Source organism: Pteronotus mesoamericanus, unplaced genomic scaffold (genome assembly GCF_021234165.1).
Source record: "Pteronotus mesoamericanus isolate MK-2021 breed Mesoamerican mustached bat unplaced genomic scaffold, CSHL_Meso_final scaffold_118, whole genome shotgun sequence".
Lineage (NCBI taxonomy): Eukaryota > Metazoa > Chordata > Mammalia > Chiroptera > Mormoopidae > Pteronotus > Pteronotus mesoamericanus.
In genome coordinates, this window is record NW_026555301.1 from 1,915,223 (window position 1) to 1,939,375 (window position 24,153).

Sequence of the window (24,153 nt, forward strand, 5' to 3'; positions counted from 1 at the left end):
AGCATGAAAGAGTTGTTGGGTCAAAAAACAATGTTTTGTTCAACAACTCAGATATTTTTTTTCTGTGAACAACTTGGTTGAGAACCGCATTGTTTGAGATGGGAGACATCCAAGGACTGAGATTTAATTGTATTCTTTAATCATAGTTTGAGGCCAGAAAGATTGTTACACTTCCTTTGATATCCAAATGGAAATCCACAGGCTCATGATTCACATTTTGAGGAAACAAGAATGGAGGGGACTCCCCAGCAGCATGAGGTGAAACAGCCAAGTCACTACAGGGCAGTGTTAGTGACTCTCACCTCCTCTGCAGGGGAAGAGGGCACAGACAACTAACTAAAAGTCTCCATTAAAATCGCCATTGTAAATGATCCCACTCTCATGTAGCAGACACATGGAAGAAAGAATTAGGGACAGGCATCTCCCTGGGGCATACAGGGCAGTCCCACTGTCCCAGCCATAGCTCTCCTCTTCTGTGCTGTGGGGGCTGGAATAGGAGAATCCAAGGTTCTGCTCCTTCAGAACATACTTCAATTTCATTAGGAAACCAACACAGCAAAATCTGTGGGCTGTGTCTAAAGTAGCCCAAATAATTGATCTGAATAAAATAAATTCAATTCATGTATTTGCTGGGGCCCCACTATGTGGTAGGATCCAGAAAGCAGTATGGCATACAAATCTGCTGCGACAAAAGCACCAGCCCAAGGTACCTGGAAGCCAGCAAAGTTGGAAAAGGCATGTTGGGTCAATTCTGAGGTGTGCTGTCAGGAAATCTACAGCCCTGTAGTTTTGTGGTTATATGTAAACTCAAACTCTAGTGTGCTGGATGGACTGTGGACATTTAAAGGACATTAAGGTCAGAAAAACCTAAGTCCTTTGATTTTTAGTGTGTTGTTAGTTCCTTTTAAATTTGGGCTTCTCACAAGTGACAAAAACTTAGAGATGATAAATTCCTAGAAGTTCTGCTATGTTTCTGCTAGAAAAATCAAATTCTCACTAGTTTTATTTAAAAGAATTTGCATGATTTACTTTCTACCAGTCTGTTCTGCCATGCTGCTGCTTCTTTTTTAAAAATATGTTATATATTTATTTTTACAGAGTGGGGAAGGGAGGGAGAAAGAGAAGGAGAGAAACATCAATGTGTGAGAAAAACATGGATCAGTTGCTTTTCATGTGCCCCCAACTGGGGACCTGGCCCACAACTCAGGCATGTGCCCTGACTGGGAATTGAACCAGCGACCTTTTAGTTCGCCAGGCTGGCAGCATCTAATGCTATCAGAATCACCTGGATGAATAATAGCCAGTGTGCACACTCTGAGTATTTTGCACACCCTATGTCCATTTTAATATCATTGCCATAGCAGTGATGGACAACAGTTTTAGCCAAAATGGTGTAGTACCCTTTTTTAGATTTCCTCAAGCCTGGCCAGTTGTTGGAGAGAATGACCAGTTTTTCTTAGCCTTCTCTGATCATTTTCAGAGTATGCTTGTATCCCAGCAGGTACTTTACACTTTCTCTAATAAGTTGGAGCCTAGATATCGACTGCAGCGATTATTTCATCTTTTTTGTGGCTACCATCTTCCTGTCTTAGATGTGCGGTATCCCTCAACCAAAAGCAGCCTCCAAGATGACCAGGGGGCAAGAAAGTTATAGTTATTTTAATCAAATAAAAAAGCTATTTTAGATTTTTGAAGTATTAAATATTGATCTTACTATTTCTGTTCCTTCTTCTACTGTTCCTCTTTTGAGCAGAAATTCCCTTTTGGCCGGCGACTTCCAAGTTTCTATCAGTATCCAGACTTGTATATCCAGACACCTGCAGAGCTGGGAGCACTTGTGTTACTACAGGCAAGGGGTTCTGGAACCCTGTGACTTGTCCTCAGTGCCAGCCACCCCTCTCCTAGCATGGACCAGGCCAATCACACACAGACCATCTCAACATCTGTCAATCCTCTCCCTGATCCTCAGGCTCTTCCTCCTTCCTCCTCTCTCAGCTCCCCGGCTGCCTCCACAGTCATCATCCTCAATTTCCCTAATCTCTAGCTCCTAAATACAAAAGGTTCAAATCTATTCTTTGCAAGCCAACACAACAAAAGAGCATGCAGAGACCACGTCATCTGGTTCAAATGCAATCCATACCCAATTTGAAGGCCATCATTTATGGAACACCATGTTCTATCCTCAAACTTCTAACACCAACACAAATAGTCCCTGCCCTCCTAGCCTCATTTGGTAGGTATAAAATCGTGCTCCTTAAAAGGATTAGTGCCAGCAATCATATACATTCTATTCCATATGCTTCATACTTCTGCACCTTTCTCTTCCCACTTGCAAAAAAGTAAATATATAGCATGGGAAACAAAGAAAAGAAAAACAAACACCTTTTGAACACACAAGGTCTAAGATAGCTCAAGGAGACTAGAACACCCATAAGGCCAGCATATAATGCCATAGAACCCTAAGTATGTCAGTCTTTAAGTGAAAAAAAAAAATCTAATTTTTTTAAAAGAAAAAAGGCCTATTATTTTTTAAAGTGGTCATCTTTTCCAAGGAAAGTTAATCTTCTACACAAGTGACAAAGCAAGTTAAAAATTTTTACCCACCTCGCTAAAGAAAGACCCCTCCCTTGCCCCAACCATGCAATAGTCATCTGTGTATACAAATGCCAGTCATAGAGAGCAATGCACTCCTTACAGCCTTTTACTGGGAAGGGGCACAAAGGAACTTTATGGGTAATAGATATGTTCTATCTTTTGATCTGGGTGGTGGATATATAAATATGGGGTGGAGAAAAAGTAGGTTTACAGTTGTAAGTGTGTGAAACACAAGAGTTTATTCTTGTATTATTAATTATTGTATTATTTTCCATAAGAACTGTAAATCTACTTTTGCCCCACCCTGTGTAAACCATCATGAAAATAAACTCTTATTAAAGAAAAAACAGACACATGGCACTTACCAAAATTTAAGAAAATCAGTTTGGCCTGTATCCCAGGACATAATTTGATGAGAAATGGAAGGGCAACATACAACCCCAAAACACAAAAAAGTATCTTCCTCAGTCGAAACCACATTCCCTTTCGCCTGCAAGAGAAAAGCAATTAACAAGTCAAAGGCAGTAAGTGCAATTTTGCTAGTTTATTAACAGCATTATCAAAATCACTGAGATCTACAAGTATCTTTTCCTGCAAGAATACTGACAATAAATAATAAGAACATCTTCCTACCTACTTTTGTTAAAATAATTATTTTAGGTAATCTTTTAATTTGATCTTAGAATACTACTATAAAACTTTTTTCCCCTGAAAGGCAAAGAAACACTTCTCACAATTTTCTATGCTAGCCCTGGGATCAGAATACAGCACTGACATCAGATCTTCAGAAAGTGCTCAACCTATTATCAGACCATGTCTGTAACTTCATATCAGAAGACACTGGCTGCCTCTAGGCCTTGTGATCACCCTCCTGCAAATTAGCCACCTTGTAGGAAATACATACATCAACAGAACCTGCCCAGCAATGTCCTGGGAAGGCACAGGGGGCTGTTGCCTTCACTGCCTGTCCTTACATTTCTGCCCTCATCCATTCTGACACCACTCAATGGAGGCCCTTCCTCCAGGCACCTCAGGCCAGGTCATCATCTCAAGGTCTCAAGATCCCTTTCTAATCGCTAACCAGCTCCAACAGGTGTTCATGCTGTTCCTGATCCCTTTCAAAAATGTTCCTGGCCCAGAGATTCTAAAACTTCTTAAACTAAGAGCCTCTCTACAAATAAAAAATTGAACACCTTTGTATTACTACTTGTCATATGAGAAGTTAAAACAAAGAAATTTTAAACACATCTATTAATGCATATAACAACACATAAACAACCCATTACATGTTTTTATAATGAACATTTGTTTTAAAAAGTGATATTTTCCAATACAAAAAGTTTCGGTGAGAAGACTGGCGTTAATATTTTTACAAACTTATTTAAGGCAGACTGCTTACTACAAGATAGACTGGATTCTTCTAGCTATCTTTACAGTCAATCTTGTTGCAACACCACACATCATGTAGTATATGGGAAACTCTATAGCAGTACTCCATGACAGTGAAAAAGGCAAATAACCTCTCAGTGTCATTATGAAAATCATTTTGACCTTATGGACACTCTGAAATGATTTTGGGACCTCCCTTGACCCTTCAGAGCACTATTCAAACTTACCATAACAAATAAAACCTTAGTGGGGCTAGTTATTTATATCTGGACTATTTAAAAAAAAAATTTAAAGTGGTTTTAAAAACATGCAGATGAATCCAAAAGCATTATGCTAAATTAAATAAGAAAACACCAAATACTATGTACTATATGATTCTATTTATCTAAAATTCTAGAAAAAGCAGAACTGTATAGAGAGAAAAACAGAGGAGTGGTTGTCGGAGGCTGGGGTTAGAGGGAGGAGGTTGCAAGCGGCACAGGGAACTTTTGGAGTGATGAAATACTTTTTCTCCTCTTGATTGTGGTTATACAGTTGTGTACATTGGTATACCTTAATACATGTAAATAATGCCCCAATGAAACTGATGACAAACATGCATATATGATAATATAATTCACTCATTCATTCACCTGATTTATTCAACAGTCATTACTGAGCACCCAGCACTCTCAGGCAGTGGACAATAAGGACAGCAAAGGAGGGCATCTGCATCTATGCCGTGGTCTCAGCTCAGTGGAGCAGACAAGAGCTTTGAGAGAGGCATCTGGTATTACTGAGAGCTATCAAGTGTTTTGGGAGTCCCCAGGAAACCTGAAGCCCAGGATGGGAGATGAGGACAATGCAGGAACAGCAGTTAGTGGTTAGTAATTTTAGGAAAAACCAAAATTAAATTTTGCATTAAGAAATTCACAGAACAAAACTACTTAATTTTGAAAACTCCACAGACCTTATATTAGAAATTTTATATCATTATTTTTATCAGGAAGTTCTATACCTAAAGGACAAGGTTTATTTACCCTTAGAACTGCACCTGGGTAGTCCTTTCGGGTATGTTTCTCTTTCATCCTGGGAGTTTTTTTCTTATATAGGATATGAGTTTCTAATGTTATTTCTTGATATGAACATTTTATAATGAAATACACAATTTTTTAAATACCTGAACGTATAAGTTCCTATAATAAAATTTAATTTCTCTAGATTCTATTTCAATCAGTGCAAATGGTCAGGACTAAATTTTCTTTGCATGTCTGACAATCTTTTTATAAGGCACAGAGAAGAAAAAAACAATTACAAGTCTGTATTACACTTGCATACTCAGCAAGATAAAAATATTTTCATATTTAGCCCTAGCTGGTGTGGCTCTGTGGATTGAGTGCTGGCCTGTGAACCAAAGGGTCACTGCTTCAATTCCCAGTGTATAGCACTTGCCTATGTTGCAGGCCAGGTCCCCAGCAGGGGGCGTGCAAAATGCAACCACACATTGATGTTTCTCTCTTTTCCCCTCTCTAAAAAATAAATATATGAAATCTTAAAAAAAAAAAAATTTTCATATTTAAAGTTCAGACATAAGACATACAGTATTAACAAATCCAAGAGCTGTTTTTTTTCCAGAAAAAAAGCAAGAAATAGGTTAAGTTTTAGGCTAGAAAGAGAATATAAAAAATTAGAGATCAGAAAGGTGTGAACCCTGAGAAAAAAGATACCTACTAAGCAAGCCTCCTGGTGGTATTGCAACAAGACTGAATGCAAAACAACTAGAAGAATCCAATCTATTTCTAGTAAGCAGTCTGCCTTAAAGAAGTTTGTAAAAGTATTAATGCCAGTCTTCTCACTAAAATTTTTTGTATTGGAAAATGTAATCAATTTTAAAAACAAATGTTAATTATATAAACATGTAATGGGTTGTTTATGTGTTGTTATATGCATTAATAGATTTCTTAAAATTTGTTTTAACAGAGCTTAAACGACACTTAATATAAGGGATGCAGTTTAAATATAGAAAACACTGGTTGCTAGCACTGACATTGGGATGTTCAAACCACATTTGTTTAACTGCCAAAAATTCCTTTTGATTAAAATTCACTGAATTGGTTTTAATACGCACTAATGGCTGAAATCTGCAGTTTGAAAAACACTGTCCTGAATGATTTCAAGGTGAAGTAGGGCAGAAGGAGGGAAGGGTTGGACAAAAAGCAAGGCAGTAACAGATGCTTCTGGAGAATGCAAGGAGAAAGTCTTATCTAACGTATGCAAAATTAGATGACACCAGTAACCACGTTGGTTAATGGAAATACAAGAAGTGGTCTCCTCTCAGATCAGGGGACGGCATGCTCTACCTAAAGGCATGCGTTTTCAGTTTGAAGTAATCTTTATACCATTTCTGGTGGGTTATCAGTCCATGCACTGGACACCACACTGTGGCCATTCACCAACACAGGGGTAGTACGCAGCCTAGGTGTAGGGAGTCAGCCATGCTTCCACTCTAGAGGCTACTGGCAGGTATGTGAGAATTTGGGGATCAAACTTTTTTTCCTTTAAACATGTTTTTGTGTAATATCTGAACCAGTCTCCTTCAATTTCTTTCACTGCCTGATCCTCATAAGAATTTTAAAACTGTGTATCTATGTACAATTTTAAACTGACAACTAAAATTTGTTTTAAGTTTAAATAGTTGCAAAGGATATAATTTTGAAACATAGTAAATAATTTTAAACATACAACTCTCTTAAATGTATCCAACAGATTCAAAATACCACAGTGACTTAATAGGTACCATCATCCCTTTGAAAAACACATGAATAAGCTATTTATGTATTTATTCATTAGGTCAAAAACCTTTTGTGACTCCTTTTTCTCCATGAACTTGTATTTCCATTTTACTTCCCAAACAGAGTATTATTCTAATGTAGTGTATTTTTTGCTCCAAACTACTTGTTGTTAATCCTGTCAAATCTCTCTTGAATAAAAATATATATATATAAATAGAAATTTTAAAATGTAAATATCTGTAGAATATTTGATGGATAAATGGATAAAAGAATGGACAAAACTATGGGCCATTTACACTATGGAATACTACTCGACCCTATAGAAAATTTTACCCATTGCAACAGTATGAATGGACCGGAGGACATTATGCTAAGTGAAATAAGCCAGTCAGAGAAAGGTAAATACCATGTGATCTCACTCAAATGTGAAATCCAATGAACAAATGGAACTAAAAAGAAAAATGGGGACAAACTCATAGATGGAGAACAGGATGACAGCTGGATGGGGTAGGTTAGAGGGTGGAGGGATAGAGCAAAAAGGAAAAAGGACTCATGAACAAGGACAACAGTGTGGTGATTGCTGGGGGGAGTGGGTATAAGGGGACTAAATGGTAATGAGAAGAAAGTACAATAAATATTAAAATTCAAGTATAAAAAAATAAAGAATTAAGTAGATAAAAATGAGGTAGTTTAAAAACTGAATCACTAAGAAATACAAAAACCATAATCAAAATAAATCAGAAATACCACTTTTTCTAAATCACCCAGAGACATGCTCACTGATTTTAGAAAGAGGGTAAAGGAGGGAGAGGAATAGCAACATAGATGCGAAGAATATCAATCGGGTTTCTTTCATACACACCCCAATCAGCGGCTGAACCCACAACCTACACATGTGCCCTAACCAGGGACTGAACCCACGATCCTTCAGTTTACGGGATGATGCTCCAACCAGCAGAGCCACACTGGTCAGGGCAAAAACAGTACATGTTTTTAATGCTTTGCCCTAATTCTAAAGCTGAGAACAAGCCTCATTTCCTTTCTGTCAAATAGGTGTCATGTTTAATAGACCTTGAAAGTTAATTCTCAAAGTCTGAACAAGTACCTGTAAATTAGGGTAGTATCTCAAAGTAGAAATTTAAAGACTAAGCAAATTTATAAGCAGAATATGCAACCTTATTCTCTAATTGTTTCAAACACTCTCAAAACACATGCTTAAGAATATGGTGACTTCTTTCTGCACATTCAGAAGTGCACAGATAAGAGTCCTGAAGAGAAAATAGAGCCAAACCAAACCCTTTCTTATCCACTCTTTGTATATACTGGGTGGTCATTGGGTCCACTTTAGAGCAGGACTGGGAACATTACTTTCTATTCTTAGTAATCAGACCTGACCTGGAGCTCTTGCTGGAAAATAAATGTGATCTCATGAAGGTTGAAGAAAGAAGCATGCGCCGTAAGTGTAGACAAATCAAATTGGCTCTAGGCCTAGAAACTGTAGTTCACGTGCCCAACCAGCAACTTCAGGGTCTTTCCATCTATTTCTGCAGATCCAGACTCAATGCCAACCATGCTTTGTGCTCAATCAACAGTTCATGCCCATGATCACTAAGAACCATCACCCACACTTCAATTTTGTGTGGTTATCTTCCCTCCTCTGGCATATGTAACAGGCCAGTAGGAGAACTGAGGACACTGCACTATTTCCTACTGGTCTCTGTATAAACCTGGGAAGGATGGAGAATTTGAGGACTAAGGAAGCCATGCTAAAGTAGTCAAATGAATGCTTTAATCACCAAGGACAGTACTGGAGGGTTATTTCAAGACTTAAACCACTGTCATGAGCAAGTAAATAAAGGATAGAAGTTTCTGGCCTCAACAAATCAAGCAGGACATCACATTTAATGAAGTAGGAAATCACATTTGTAAGTAATCAAAAACCAACCACCAGTTTGATCCAAAAGGGTGTTCCTACCTGCAATGCCAATTCACAGCTGTGGGAGGGCAGAGACCAGACACAGGGGTGCATGCTACCTGGAAAGCAGGAGAGGTGCAGGGGGGTCTGGGGAGACCTGTAGCAGGGAAGGGCTGGAAAGGAGGCCGTGTGTAAGCTCACAATGTCCACAGTAGGAGGAACTCTCAGCTGACTTCAGCTCTAGCACCAGAACATGTCCTTCTATAAAAAGTTCATTCACAGTTAGGGCTCAGAATTTTTTTTTAAGCATTCTGGCTTTTCAGAATAAACTGGTAGGCCTCATGCCTTCTGGGCTAAAATGCTGTATGTAAACCACATGTTACATATGACAGACTGAGGCTTACGTACAAGACATTGTCCAAATGAAACTGAATGAACACAGCCCATCTTTCCTGATGTCTAAGAAGACACTTTTCAGTCACATCATTAAAAACACACCGGCCCCTCCTGGTCCTCTGTCCTGGGAGGCGGCCCTCTGAGTGCTGTGTCAGCGAGGTCCTCGCCCTCTGGCTCCCGGTTGGGTGCTGCCATTGGAAGCATCTTTGAGAGATTGGAAGGAGGGAAAGAATGGTGTCTAGCCCTTGCTGGTGTGGCTTAGTTGATTGGAGCATCGTCCTGTAACCCAAAGTTTGCAGGTTCGATTCCTGGTCAGGGCACATGCCTAGGTTGCGGGTTCGAGCCCCTGTCCAGGCGCATGCAGTCCTGGTTGGGGCATGTACAGGAGTCATCCAGTCGATATTTCTCTCTCTCTCCCTTCCTCTCTCTTTAAAAGCAACAAAAATATATCCTTGGGTGAAGATAAAAAATAATAATATTGTAATAAAAAAACTAAATTAAAAAAAAAGCAACAAACAAACAAAAAAAAAAAAAACAAACATACCGGATCCTAAGTGGCTTGGGGGTACATGGCAACACCACAGAAATCCAGCAGCCAAACTAGAGTCTACAAAACCCCATGTAAGACAGGACTGTAATTCAGGGAGAAAAAAAAATCAAGTTATACAGTGTTAGGGGAAAAAAAAAAGCCCTTGTCTGGTCTGCTCAGCTTTTGCCCATCCTTTCCATCTTCTTAGAATGCCGATGTTCAGACTCTCTTTGGTAGTTCAGAATTAGAAATTGGCCCTATCACAAGTTCATTAGTTTTCTTATCTGATTTTGCTTTCCTTTTCTTTTTTTTTTTTAAATAGATTTTATTTATTTATTTTTAGAAAGGGGAAGGGAGGGAGAAAGACAAGGAGAGAAGATTCAATGTGTGGTTGCCTCTTGCGCGCCCCTTACTGGGGACCTGGCCCACAACCCAGGCATGTACCTTGACTGAGAATTGAACCGGTGACCCTTTGGTTCACAGGCTGGCGCTCAATCCACTGAGCCACACCAGCCAGGGCTGCTTTCCCTTTCATATCTCTTTTTCTTCTCCTCCTATGTCTTCTAAAGAGATACTTAAACATAATTAAACTTCACTGAACAATAAAGACATTTTTTTTCTAGAGGTATGAGCTGTCAAAAGCTCTGTATTTGGAACAGGAAACTGGAAAAATAATCCGGACATTCCCAAAAGGCTCTCACCCTCAAATAAATGCTATCACATCCCAGCTGGATATTCTGGGCATGATACTGAATCAACTATATTATGAAGTGAATATGTTTTCTATCTTGTCCACTTGCAGACTGGAAAACATTTTACGCACAATGTCAAGGCTAGCAGAGATTCACTTTCATTCTCTGCTATTACTTATCAAAAAAAACAGGCAGAAAAGAAATGAAGATTTTTAAAACACAGATCCATATCTTTGATTTTAAGGGAAATACAGGAAAAAAAGAATGAGGCTGAGCTTGGATGGAACTGTCATTTTTTCGTTTTTATCCTTACCATTTTCTGCTAAAAAAGCAAAACATTTCCTTTGTGTGAATTTAAAAGGTATATTTTTAAAAAGATCTTTCACTGCCTGTCACCAAATAAAAGTTGTCATTTATACTTTAAGGAGCCAATCTTCTTTTCCCTAACTTGAGCTGTCATACTAGGGCAATAATATGAACCACTGATGGGCAGATAAAGAGGGTCCTTTCCTGAGAGAACATAAATTAAATTGAGGAACCAAGGAAGTCCAAAAGGTTCCAAAAGGTAATCTTTATTAATAAACCTTTGATGGATGAGCTTGTTTATATAAATGCAGGTGCAGGTCCTGCACTTGGAAGTTGAGAAAGGAAAGTATACCTTAAGTGTGCTAAGTGCATAGAAACTTTCAGTTAAAGAGCATCTGCAAAACTGAAAGGGTAAAATGACACCCAAGGTCAGGCCACCACAGTAACTCCTGCTGGTTGTCTCTGTGTCGGAAACAGCTAAGGTTTTGTTACTGTATAGCCACATGGGGTTCTGCTGCTCGCTGCCCATGAATTCTGGACACAGAGGCTGGTAAAAAGGAGTTTTTTATTTAAAGGCTATACACTTTTAGAAGAATAACGGGCTTATGCCTCCAAGTCCATTCCCTTTAAACCACCCAAAGGCAAATAACCTCTCCTCCTCTTGCCAGCTCAGGTCAAGGATGTGCCTGGAATAACTTCTTCCATTTAAAATTACTGTCCTTTGGGAAATACAGGCAGCTGAGTGGGTTCCTGGTCACAGTTCAGCTCCAGGCATCTTTTGAATTCTGCATCCCAGTGTCCAACTTACAGAGTGCTGCTCTTTCCTCTGGCTGCTGCCCGCCAGCCCACTGCTTACACCCTCTCTCCAGCCTTTGGCTGGCCAGTGCGTCTGTGCACCCTGCCAGGCAGGGCCATGCAGAACCATGCCAGTGCCAGTCGCTAGCACTGCTGCTGCTTCTGGAGCAGGAGGGGCACAGGGCTTGTCATACCACAAGGTCTCAAGGGCAAGCCTGCCCAGGAACACTGTGCCCCTGCCCCCGCGAGGGGGAAGGAAAAAGAGAGAGCTTCTCTGCACCCTCCATTTTTAATCTTTTGCCCCTAAATCCTATGTGCTGTGGGAGTGTCCAACTTGTTAGCCAATTCAGGCTAACGTCCACCATGTGTGTCAGCCCACACCATGTCCCTGCCCCTCCTGCAGCTGCCATGATCGGAAAGTTGGTAGGACAGTTTTCTAGCTGCACAGGGCAGGGCAGGGCGTCACATTGTTACATGGGTGTTGTGACATTTTTAGCCCCACACAGGCTCTGTGCAAACTGTGTCACGAGTGGCCTTAGTTGTCTACCCGCCCCCAGGGTATACAAGCCTATCAAATCCCAGCTCCTTTTGCCTTTGCTACTTCTCAACCCCTCTCTGGGGTCCCTCCCCTCTCCAGGGAAGGCAGGCTCTTTTGCTGCAGGCTGAAGGCTTCAGGCTAGCTGCTTGATCGCTGCCTTGATGTTTCCTGCAACTTCTCCCTTCTCTGGGGAAGTGCAGCCTCTTACGACACATAGGGGGTTCCCCTGCTCCCCAGAAATCTGGCCCAACCCCTCTACTGAAGTTTTACTTTCCACGGGCCCTCCATAGAGCAGGTGGCACAAAGCCCTCAGACTCCCCTTAAATTGCCATGTATCAATGAATACTCAGTGAGTGCTTCCAGACAGTGGTTTTCCCATGCCCTGCCCTGATTTGGCACCCAAGGTTTAAAAGAGTTGAGAACCACCACCTTCACTTTTCCTGGGGTGCGAGGGGGGCAGGGGTGGGTGTGATCTCAGCCAGGGCACCGCTCATCTCTCCAGCATCAGGACCAAAGCTCTTAATGTGCCGACCTGGGGACCAACTCTGCCTGCACGACCCCTCCATGAGAATCCCTCAGATGAGCCACAGAGGAGGGACACACACTCCTCTGGAAAAGGGTTGGAGTTACAGGAAAGCTGGTGAGAATAAGACGTAGGCCTTTTTGCATAAGGAGGTATAGGACTGCGGCCTGCTTCTCCCCCACCCCGGTCCCATTTCTAATTTGATAGTGATTTGCTTGTCACCTTACTGTTTCTTGGGTATATGATTCCTCCACTAGGGGAGAAAACAGAGTGCTGGGTAAAAACTCAGAGCAAAGGCCCCCAATATGATAACACAACCCCCTTAGGCAGTTGGGGAACCAGTGCACTTCCCTCTAGAGTGAACATGGGGAGGGGAAGTGTGCAGCACAAGGCTCTCAAGCCTGGGCTCCGGTGGGAGAACAAGGGGCTGAGGTGACCAGACCCCTGTGCAAACTACCCTCTGAGCATCTGTTTCTTCTGTAATGGAATCTACCTGAAAAGCCATTCATTGTGCAGAGCAAATGAGTAATGAAGTGATATGCTTAGCACGGAGCCTCGCACATAGAGCAGGCCATATTAAACTGAACATAAAGGGCCTGCACCAGGGCTGGAAAAGAAGCAAACATATCCTGGCTTTGTGCAGCTCTCACTGACAGCAGCCCTTTTCTTGGTGAAACCATCCAAATGGGCTCTAATTTCTTGCTCTGATATCTTAAATTACAATTACTCTTTAACCACATTAGTGCTTAAAAGCAGTTTAATGTTTCAGAAATCACTCCAGTAATGCGACGTGCATCATCAAAAAGGAGGCTAAGCTGCAAGCAGGCACAGGGCTGCCATCTTCCTCAGGGGATTCCACCCAGCCCTGACAACTCACTTCTCCTGTAGCTCTCAGTCCTAAGAACAATGACATCTTATACCCAAGTTAAAGGACATTTCTGGAGAAGTTTTGCTTGAGATCTCTGCCCAAGATCACGCAGGGCATGTCCTAAACCAAGGAAAGGCAGGGAGGGTGCTGTGTTCTGTGCTGCACAAAACCAGTGCTGCTCCACTGCCAACTGCTACAAACAGCTGAGTCCATCAGTTCTTTGGCAGAATTACATGGCAGTTGCCAGCGCCACTCACCAGTTATCTGATTCTGATCCGCTTTGGGTAGAGAGAATGGCATTCTCCATGACAGAATGACATGTCTGCCCACGCCCCACTCCTTAAAATTAGGGGCGGCCAAGTCACTCACTTTGGCTAAGGAAACAGAAGAGCAGAAGTGTGTCACTTTTGGGTGGACATTTCAAGAGAAATCACTGCTTATGAGATGGAGTTCCCCATGGTCTGGCTTCCTGAGTGACCACAGTGAGCAGAGTCCATGCAGGGCATGTTGGAGCATGTTGCAGAAGCAAGAACCAGTAAGAGGGGGTTCTGCAGCATGACCTACTTCACTCTGACCTATACTCATGTTCTCTTTCGTTTTGTTTTTTATCTGAACTGAGGGCCCAGAGGTTAAGATTAACAACGATAAGACCTGAAAGTACTGGGCTGCAGATAACTACATCTAGCCTTCTCCTTGGCATCTCCATTTGGAGTTTCACAGGCAACTCAAAAGTAACTTGTCCAAAACCAAATTCTTGTTTTTCCATGCCCTCACTACCCCAAACTTGCTTTTCCTCCAGGTTCTCCATTTCAGCAAACACCATATGCCGCAGGCCCTAGAGAGATTCTCAGGAGTTATTCCTAACAGCCGCTTCTTGTCCTACCTCTACTTCCAATACACACCAAATCTCCAAAATATATTTCAAATTTATCTACCTCTAGTCAGCTTAGCTGCTCCCTCTCTAGTTCAGGCCTGCAACATGTTGTCTTGTCCGGACCAGAGAGCAGCTCCAAACCTTTCTGAGTATATGTTTCACCAGTAACATTTGGAACATGCCTGCAATATACTTATTAAATAATATACATGCATAACTGTATGTGTATGTTGGTTCATTGGTTCATTTCTAAATAGGAGTACAATTAGAAGTCCCAATATTTTCTTCCTATACCCTAGTGACTGTTTCTCATATACCCTTTGGGTGAACCCACCCCACTTTGGAGATCACCAATACCTGTGCCTTTTGACAAGACCTAAATGGATCCTGAAAGGATAAAGTCAACCCCATTTGCTACTGTGGCACCATTAGCCCAGTAGGCCTATCTATGACCTTGTTAAATATGACTGCTATCTTTCTAAGCCTATTTCCCCAGGACTTGAAATTACTGGAAAGCAAGAACAGAACTAACCATTCCCTACAACCATAGGCAGAAGATAACATTGGAACTGCAGCCTCCGATTACAATGGCCCCAACAGTCCAGGGGCCACACAACAGTGACCCCTCACTCTTTTTGAATACAATTATAATCCAAAAAAAGATCAAAGCCCCCACCCCATGATACTGGTATATCTCTCCACGCCATGCCCCTCTTCTTTCTTGGAGAGTGAATAAAAACTTTATTCTCTACACTTTCTTCTCTTTGTGAATTCCTTCACAGCCCATGTCATTTACCACTCTAACAGACCTCATCTCAATGCCTGTCCACTTGATTATGTCTAGGCCCTGGGGTTCCTTATACTGAGAACCCCACAGACCAGGTAACGAGGACAGGTCAGGTATCAAGGACAGACCAAACACCCCAGAACCATGCCATTCAGCTCTCTGGATTAAAGATATCCTGAGACTGTGCTGAAATGTCTCTTTAAGTCATTCTCCTTCCCTTTTAATTTGAACAAAACAAAAACTCATAATGAGGCAATAACTAGGAATTTATCTTCAGATCTACAGAGCTATTTTGAGATATTTCCTGTTATCAAAGCAAATGGCATTAAGATGACGTGTAGTAATACAAATTAAACAATGAAGTTTCATTTTCACCTATGTTATTGGCAAGAATGAGAATAATGACAAAATGGTATTGGCGAATACTCTCCCACTATCAGTGAGACCTGCTTTCTGACAATTTCATTCCAAAGGACTGGCCACACAAATGTGATCATCTCTGTATTTCAGGAAGGCTCTGCAAAATGTCCTCTCTGCAACACGGTCCGTGAAAGTAAAATGGAATATCTGCCATATTCATCAGGGGTTGCTTTTTCACAGGTTTATGCCCTCTTTGATAACAGATAAATGTAGAAAATTTACATGATGCAAAAAGGCATTAAGAAGAAAATAAAAATCACCTCAAATTACATAACTGTAAACAAGTGACTGTTAGTTAATATACTATTGTAGAATGTATAAGCTCTATTCCATATTGAGTATATCTTAAGAAGTTAGGTTCTGTTGTCACAGGTGGGCACAGGTAACCAGGTTCTTGGTGATCGCAGGCAAAAAAGTGAACCAAACACAGTTTATAGCAAAAAGCGAGAGAATGCAGATTTATTAAGCCACACAGAACATGGGAGCAGGCCAACTCTAAGCAGAGCAAAGCAGAGAAGAGCAGAGCAGAGCAGAGCCTAACAGCCTAACAGCCCCGCCCTCAGGGGCTAGAGAGCTTTTATTCCTTTAGGGCAGGTCTCCCATGATTCCCTAGATTGGCTACCAGGCTACCGGGAAGGGGGTCCCACAAGGATAATTTATTATAATACTATTATAATGAAGCAGGGGTCAGGTAGCATCTTCTGTGCAGGTGCATTCCTGATTCACTAGGATTCAATGCTTTTCCAGATGCAGAAACTACCAGTCTTAGAACAGGGTCTCTGCCCTTTATCCATGTCCTCTACCTTAGCCCTAGGGGATCTTTGGAGTTTCCTCCTTCCTGACTATCTCCTGCATCACTGTGGTGGTGATGGCCAGCAGACCACCAAGTTTATATTTGACCTTCCTGAGGGAAGAGCTGGTGATAGGAAGTGGCTGTGCAGCTCTGACTATGTTTCCAGCCCAGCAGGGAGTACAGGTGGGGCCACGTTAGTCAGGAGCTCTGTGTCTGGTCTTCCATACTGTTTGGTAAAGCAGCTAGTGTCATACTAATATAAGATTATACTCTGTCCACATGCTTGTTTTTGAGTTTAGCTTACCAATAATTTTTTAAAGGTCCTATGTTTACATAGTTTAAAAAATAATATAATCTCTTTGTCAATTTGTTTCCATGTGACCTGTCCCCCTCCTGCCCAGATAACCATTTTTATTAGCTACTTACTTATCCTTCCAGTGTTTCCTTATGCAAATACATGTACATGTTCTATTCCTTCTTTTATCTTTATACAAAAGGTGGCATACTACTTTTTGTAAACTGTTTTACATCTTGATTTTTCTCTCTCAACAATATATCCAGGCAATTTCTCTGTATCAATTCATATCTTTTTTCCAGCTCCACAGAATTTCTTTGGGTTGCTCTATCACAGGTTTATTAAACTAGTCTCCCATGGCTCGACACTCAGGTAACTGTTCGCAGCAATCAGTACCACCACGAATCATTTGTTCATATATAATTTTTTATATGCAAGTACACACAGGACAGTCCTAGAATGGAAACTGTTGGATCAAGATCACTCTTTCAAAGCCATTGTTTCCTGAAAGCCTCACTAACAAAGTAGTAGTTGTTAAAGATGCTTCAAGATGGCAAACAGATGTCTGCCCATCTGATAGGTGAGAAATGGCATTGTGATATAGTTTTGATATGATTTATGTAATTATGAATAAGTGTGGTTGCACACTTTCACATACTGAAGGGTTATGGTATTTTTTTCTATGAATTATGCATGGCATGTCCTTTGCATATTTTTCATTGAGTTTTGATCTTTTCCCTTTCAATTCCTAGAAGCTCTTTATCTATTAAAAGTAGCACCTTATCTATGAATTGAGAATATTTTTTTCCTTTGTCAATTATATCATGCAGATGTTTTTAATATTTATGAAATCAAATTTTACTTATTTTATTATTTTTTAATCCTCATCTGAAATATGTTTATTGATTAGAGAGAGAAAAGGGAAGAGAGAGAAATATCAATCTGTTGCCTCCCATATGAGCCCTAACTGGGGATCGAACTGCAACGTAGGTATGTGCCCTGACCAGGAAGTGAACCTGTGACCTTTTGGTATAAGGGACGATGCTCCCACCAACTAAACCACAGGCCAGGGCTGAAATCAAATTTATTTTAAAACATTTAAATAGAATTTCAACTTTAAGTTCTAGTTGGAAAGGCCTCTTCCTCAAGACTATAAAGAATTTCACTCAGTTTTCTTCTGGTACTTTTTAGCCTCATTTTTTACATTTAACTCTGATCCATTTCAACCTTGATTGTGTATAAGGATGCAGGTTTATTTTATTCCAGGTAACAGTTGTCCCAAAACCTTGTACTGAAGAAAACCTAAATCAATTTCAACTCCACATATTTGATTCCACCTTTATTCTAAATTCCCTAACGTATTTGAGTACATTCTTGGTCTTTCTGTCCTGTCTCATTGGCTTGTTACTCAAAGTTGCTGTCATACTGCCTAAACTGAACATTGAAGTATGGTCCACTCTCTATTCACAACTCTTCTTTCTCCAGAGGGCTCTTAGCATGCCTGTATGCCACATTTTCATCAAACTTCAGAATCAGCTTATGTAGAACCCAAGAGAAACAGACAGATATTTTCATCTGGAATCCTTGTTAAATGAATAATCTAATTTAGGGACATTAGGCAGTTTATGGTGTTGAGCTTTCCTATTCAAGAACACATGTTTCCTTACATTTGTTCAAGTCGATTATTGTGCCCTTCAGGAATGTTTTAAAGTTTTTCTCTCACAGAGTTTGTATATTTCTTTCTAAGCTTCCTTATAAGCATTATTTATATTGTTGTTATTTTATGGGTCTTCTCTTCCATTATATCGCACAAGCAATTGTTGTTTGTGTACATAAACACTATGGATCATAGCACACTACTTTCCTATTTCTCTAACAGGGAGTGTGTCCACATACCAGATGGATGACATGCAATTTTTAAGAACAAAGAAAGCATGTCAATGCAGTGACATGGCTGGGGGTGTAAGGACTTACAGTCTTTTGAAGGGGAAAAACTTCATGTCAGTGAAAGGGAGGTGAATGCACCACATATGCTTCAGTATATTACATATTTCTTTTATATAATAAAAATGTTTCAAAAACTGAAGGTTGTGTTAGCATGAACAGACTACTCCATCCTACAGTAACAAACCACCACAAAATATAGCAGCATACTTAATTTTTTCTCTGGCTATCTGTCCAGCACCAGTCAGCAGAGGCTTGCACTAATCCTACTCACTCATGAATCTGCTGGGAAGCAAGTGCCATCACTTTGTGATGTTGCCATCTCCAAAAATGGCTTTAGGAAAAAAGGCAAAGAGAACCACAAACCTGCTATGAAATGCTTCTATCTAGAGAGTCACATGTCACTTTCTTCAGACTGTGAGACCATGTCTCATTTAAATTAGGCAAGGCTCTGAACTGGAAATTCAGTGAGCAGTAGTAATGTGCCCAAAGGGTGAAACAACTGCATGTTCATGAACAGCAGTTACAAAATGGATAAACCAAGATATTTCACAACTTCACACTGGAATAACTTACTCTTTAAAGAAACCCAAATTAAATTTTTTTTAACAAAAGACTATTTTTAGATGTAAGTGAACCTGTCCTTCCCCTTTTTATTTTCTTATCTGGGAAGCCTGAGCTTTTGAGTTCTTTATTTTATTAAAACAATGCATACCAGCACTGTAGAAATCCTCACTTAAATTGATTGCAGCAGACTTGGACATGTTCACCCTTCAGTGTGCATGGTACCCCCTCTAGATGACTTGAAGTCCCTTGATTCTCAATGACACCTCAGAAAGGCAAAGGAGGCTAACAAGGCCGGCTTCCTGTGAATCCTCAGAATCCCAGTTTCCCCAAGGCATCTGCAGCAGCTGTGTAAACCTTGCTAGCCACTCCAAAGCTCTGACAGGGTAGGAAATATTTTCAACCGAATATTTCCCTCTTTTAACAATCAGGATGTGTAAGACAGGCAGTCCTAACAGAAGTGGGACAGTTAGAGCACAGACCCTGGAGCCTGCCCCGCCCTGACTTTCATGGCTGTGTCACCTATCTGTCCCTTGGTTTCCTTATGTGTGAAACGGGGATAACAGTACCGACCTTATGAAGTAGTTATAAGCATTAGATAATTCATGTCAAATGCTTAAGAGAATGGTATCTGTACAAAGTAATCAATGTTATTTTTTTCTTCCTGTGCCTATTTTTATTGACTCTTCCCTTTTCCTTCTTTTCATTTCTTTTTTATTGTTTTACCTCTACCACCCTTCTTTGCTTTACTTCTCTCCCAGCATTAACAAACACCAACTTGCCAGAAGCTATTTTTTAAAGACACTGGTGAGTCCAGGATACAGGAGATGTGGGCTAAATATGAGACTGCTGCTTTAAAAGTACAGCAATCACAGCCCTTGATCAGTGTGCCCCAGTTGGTTGGGCATTGCCCTGCAAAGTGAAAGGTCACCAGTTGATTCCTGGTCAGGGCACATACCTGGGGTGTGGGTTTGTTCCCCAGTCACAGCATGTATGGAAGCAACAGATTGATGTTTCTCTCCCTCCCTTCCCCTCTCTCTAAAAATAAATAAATAAAATCTTTAAAAAAATAAAATAAAAGCACAGCAAACACAGACTTCCTATTCTTGAGGTTACAGAGATCTACAGTGGTAGCCTCAGCACCTACACAAAGGTCCCTTTTGGTGACACAGGCATATAAGTGCAGTCTGGACCTGTTCCAAGTAGATGTACGTAAGTGGCAGCCCAGTATCAGATTTCACTGTGACCACCTCTCATCAGCCCAGTAACAACCTGGAGTGAGTAACAGACTCAAATGAATAGATAGGTCTGATTTTAAAAAAACCAAGTACTCTGTCAAAATACTTAGCAATCATCCTGACTGCTACATCTTTAACCCCATTCATCTGTTTCTGGAAGTGGATCCTCCCAGCCTACTTTCACACTTGCCTCTCTGACCCCCCAAAAGAACTGGTTCCTAGATTTTTGTATTTCACAGAATAAATTTTCCACTATACAGGGATTTGGCATAGTGTTGTCAAGTTTTTATTTGACCAAGTAAGGATTTAAAAAACAAGCTAATCGGATGGCAGAACATTTTAACACCAAAAAGAGATAAAAGGACACTGTCTCAGGAATCAAACGTATCAATTTACCTTTATGAGAGATTTTCTACACTGTTCTTATATTTTAATTTCCCTTCCAGAGAGTAAAAATTTAATCCCAAAGTGCCAGTATTTGGCACTCTCACTCTTCAGGAAAAGCACTGTAGCTTTTCTCCCTCTCTCCTCACTTCCTCTTTAGCATCTGTGATCCTGTCTTCTGTCCATTTTGGTGCCCAAGATGGACCTGGCTTCAGAACAAAGCTGGCTCTGGAAGCCACCAGATCCAGCTTAGAGGCTCCCAGTCCTGTACTCCCCCTTTCATTTACGGAAGTAGTACTGATCACAGGCTATAAGATAACTTCTGGTTTCACCCTCCAAAGGGAACTAAGGTAATGACATCTTTTTAGCATCTTATATGGGAGTTTTGCTCTTCCTGATCTAAGTCAGGAGAGCAAAGGTCTTGGATTTTTGGTGCACAAATGGTAGGAAGGTATACACTGAAGAAACCCAAATACAGTGCTTTTCTATTTTTCTCAATAGTACAACTATGGAAAATGATAATTTGTATTTTTCTTATCCTTAATAAGTCCACCTTAATGAACAGATGAACAAGTTGTGGCATATACAATATTGAGCCTTAAAAAGGAAAGAAAATCCTGACACACTGTACAACTTATATGAACCTTAAAGACATGATAAATGAAATAAGCCAGACACAAAAGGACAAATACTCTATGATTCCACTTATATTAGATACCTAGAGTAGTTACATTCATAGAAACAGAAAGTGTAACAGTGATTATCAGAGCTAGAAGTGGAGGTAGAGAGTTAGTATTTAACAAGCACAGAGTTTCAGTCTGAAAAGATGAACACATTCTAGAGATGGGTAGTTGTGACGATTGCACAACTTGTGAATATGCTTAATGGCACTAAACTGTACAATTAAAAAAAGATTAAAACGGTAAATTTTGTTTTGTATATTTTACCACAATAAAATATTTTTAAAAGACTGTCTCATTTGGGGAATTACTATAGCTCCCTTTTTATTTAGTTCAATCAAGAAACATTTTTTGGAGCTCTAGAATTGTTTATGAGACATTATGAATCTCTAAGAAAAAAACTAAGTGCCCCTTACCAAAATAGGACAAGAAACTACCAGCTCTTCAGTGCTATTTTCATAGTAAAAAAATGTTATCTGATAAAGTTCTGAAACTTGTGGCAATACAAAGCAAAAATACAAGGACTTAACATATATTAGTACATGCAATTTACTATCTCTCAAAAAAAAAGTATAAAGACTAGGAAAACAAATTAACATGTAAAAATAGGTATCTCCTAAGAACTTCTTTTAAATTAACAGGAAGAGTAGAGGGGGTGAATAGACAGGAAAAAAAAAATCTGATATACCACTTGATACTTGCATAATGCTAATATGATCTTGTTGAAATCTTAGTACAATTCTTGTGGAGTAAGCAGAAAAGATAACACACCCATTACAGATATATGAAAGTTAAAACTTACAGTGTTAGGCAACTTGCTCTAGGAAATATCTCAGCTGGGGATGAACTCCCATCCTGGGCCCCTAAGTCTGGCCCATTCTTTCCACTCCTCCAATTTTAAACTGGGATGAATGAATGAAACATTGCCAGAAATCCAGAAAAAAAAAAATATTAGAGCATAAAAACTAGAGAACATTTTTTTTTCCAGAATGTTTATGTAAACGCTCTATATTTATTTCGTTTTTTCAACAGCTTTATTGGGTATAATTGACATGAACTACACATATTTAATGTATGTAGTTTGGTAAGTTTTAAAATTTGTGAAACCATCAAGATAGTGAACACATGCATCACCCCTAAAGCTCCCTCTTGCCTGCTTTAATTCCTCCCTCCTGCCCCTTTCTGGTCCCCATTCCCCACCCCAAGCAACAAGAGATACACTTTGTCACTACAGATTAATTTGAATTTGCCAGTTTTGTATAAATTAAATTTCTTTTGTCTGGCCTCTTTTACTCAGCATTAATTATTTTTTGATTCACTGTTGCCTGTATCAACAGTTCACTCTTTTTAAAAAAGTACTATTTTCTTTAGAGCAGTTTCAGGTTCACAGCAAGAATGAGCAGAAGGTACAGAGATTTGTCATATACCTCTGTCCCTCACACATTCACAACCTACTCCACTGTCAATATCCCACACCCGAGTGGTATATTTGGATTGTTTCCAAAATTTGCTATTACAGCTAAAACCTGCTATTATCATTTGCTACTTCAACTACTGATTTGATCTTTGTTATATGCTTTTTTTCCAGCTTACTTTGGGTTTAATTTGCTCTTTTTTGTAGATTTTTAATATAAAAGTTGAAGTCACTGACTGAAGAGTTTTCTTTTCCACTATAGGCATTTAGTGTTATAAATACCCCAACAATGATTTATTAGGGGCATACATGTCTTTATTTTCATTCAGTTCAAACTACTTCACTTCCTCTTTGATTTCTTCCTTGACTCATGGCTTATTCAGAAGTGTGTTACTCAGTTTTCAAATGCTTTAGGAACTTTTTATTATTGATTTCTAATTTAATACCTGATGGTCAGGGAACCGATTTTTCATGACTTAAAGTCTTGTGTTATTGCAATTTGTTTTACGGCCTAGAATATAGTCTCTCCGGTAAATGTCCCATATGTGCTTGAGAAGAATGTGTATCTGTTGTTTTTGGGAGAATTATCAATCTAGTTAAGTTGGTAGATGGTGTTGCTCAAGACCTCACTGATTTTCTGCCTCCTACTTCTATCAGTTATTGAAATTTCTAACTATAATTTGTGAATGTCTGATTCCTTGCAGCTCTACTTTCTCTTTGTGTATCTTGACATTTCATCAATTACGTATATAAATGCCTAGGATTGTTATATCCTAAAGATAAATTTATCCCTTTGTCACTGGAAAATAATCTTCTTTATTCACAGATTTTATCTTTGCTCCAAAATCCATTTTGTGTGATATTAACATAGCCACCCCAGCTACCTTTCGGCCAGTGTTAGAATGGTGTTTGTATTTTATATATATGTTATATTTAAATATATATTTATATATTTTCATTCTTTTACTTTTAATCTTTTTGGGTTATATTTTAAATGCCTTTTTGGGGTTATATTTTAAACACCTTTTTGGGGGATGTATCATATAGTTGGCTATTGCTCTTTTACTCAATCTGATAATCTCTGCCTTTTAACACTACCTTGCTATCTGTTTTTTTATTTGTTTTATTTGTATTTGTTCCCTTTTTCTTCTGTTCTTGCCTTCCTTTGAATTAATCAAGATTTCTTATAATTCCATTTTATTTATTTTATTGGGCTATTAATCTTTTTTTGTTATTTTAGGCGTTGCTTTAATGTTTACTCTATTCATTTTTATCATATTGTACATCCAAGTAAAATTATATCATTTCACATATAATAACCTTAAAATAGTGTACTCCCATTTATTCTCTCCCGGGATAAATGCAGTGGATGTGAAGAATTTTGATATTATATGTTAAACTTCCCAAAGCACTGTTGTTATTTTTGCATAAACAATTTTCATT

The 24,153-nt window shown here is 39.6% G+C and overlaps 1 protein-coding gene across 2 annotated transcripts in view; it reads right to left on the reverse strand.

Annotated features, from left to right (window-relative positions):
• ABHD12 (abhydrolase domain containing 12, lysophospholipase) overlaps window positions 1-24,153 on the reverse strand; it is a 67,434-nt gene that overhangs the window by 23,175 nt on the left and 20,106 nt on the right. The window contains exons 2-3 of one of the 2 annotated variants that reach the window (XM_054587456.1): window positions 2,961-3,085; window positions 1,715-1,825 (exon numbers count right to left, since the gene is read on the reverse strand). In XM_054587456.1, the coding sequence (XP_054443431.1) occupies window positions 1,715-1,825; window positions 2,961-3,085 (236 nt within the window). The remainder of the gene's footprint in view (window positions 1-1,714; window positions 1,826-2,960; window positions 3,086-24,153) is intronic. The other variant, XM_054587457.1, reaches the window with a different exon arrangement.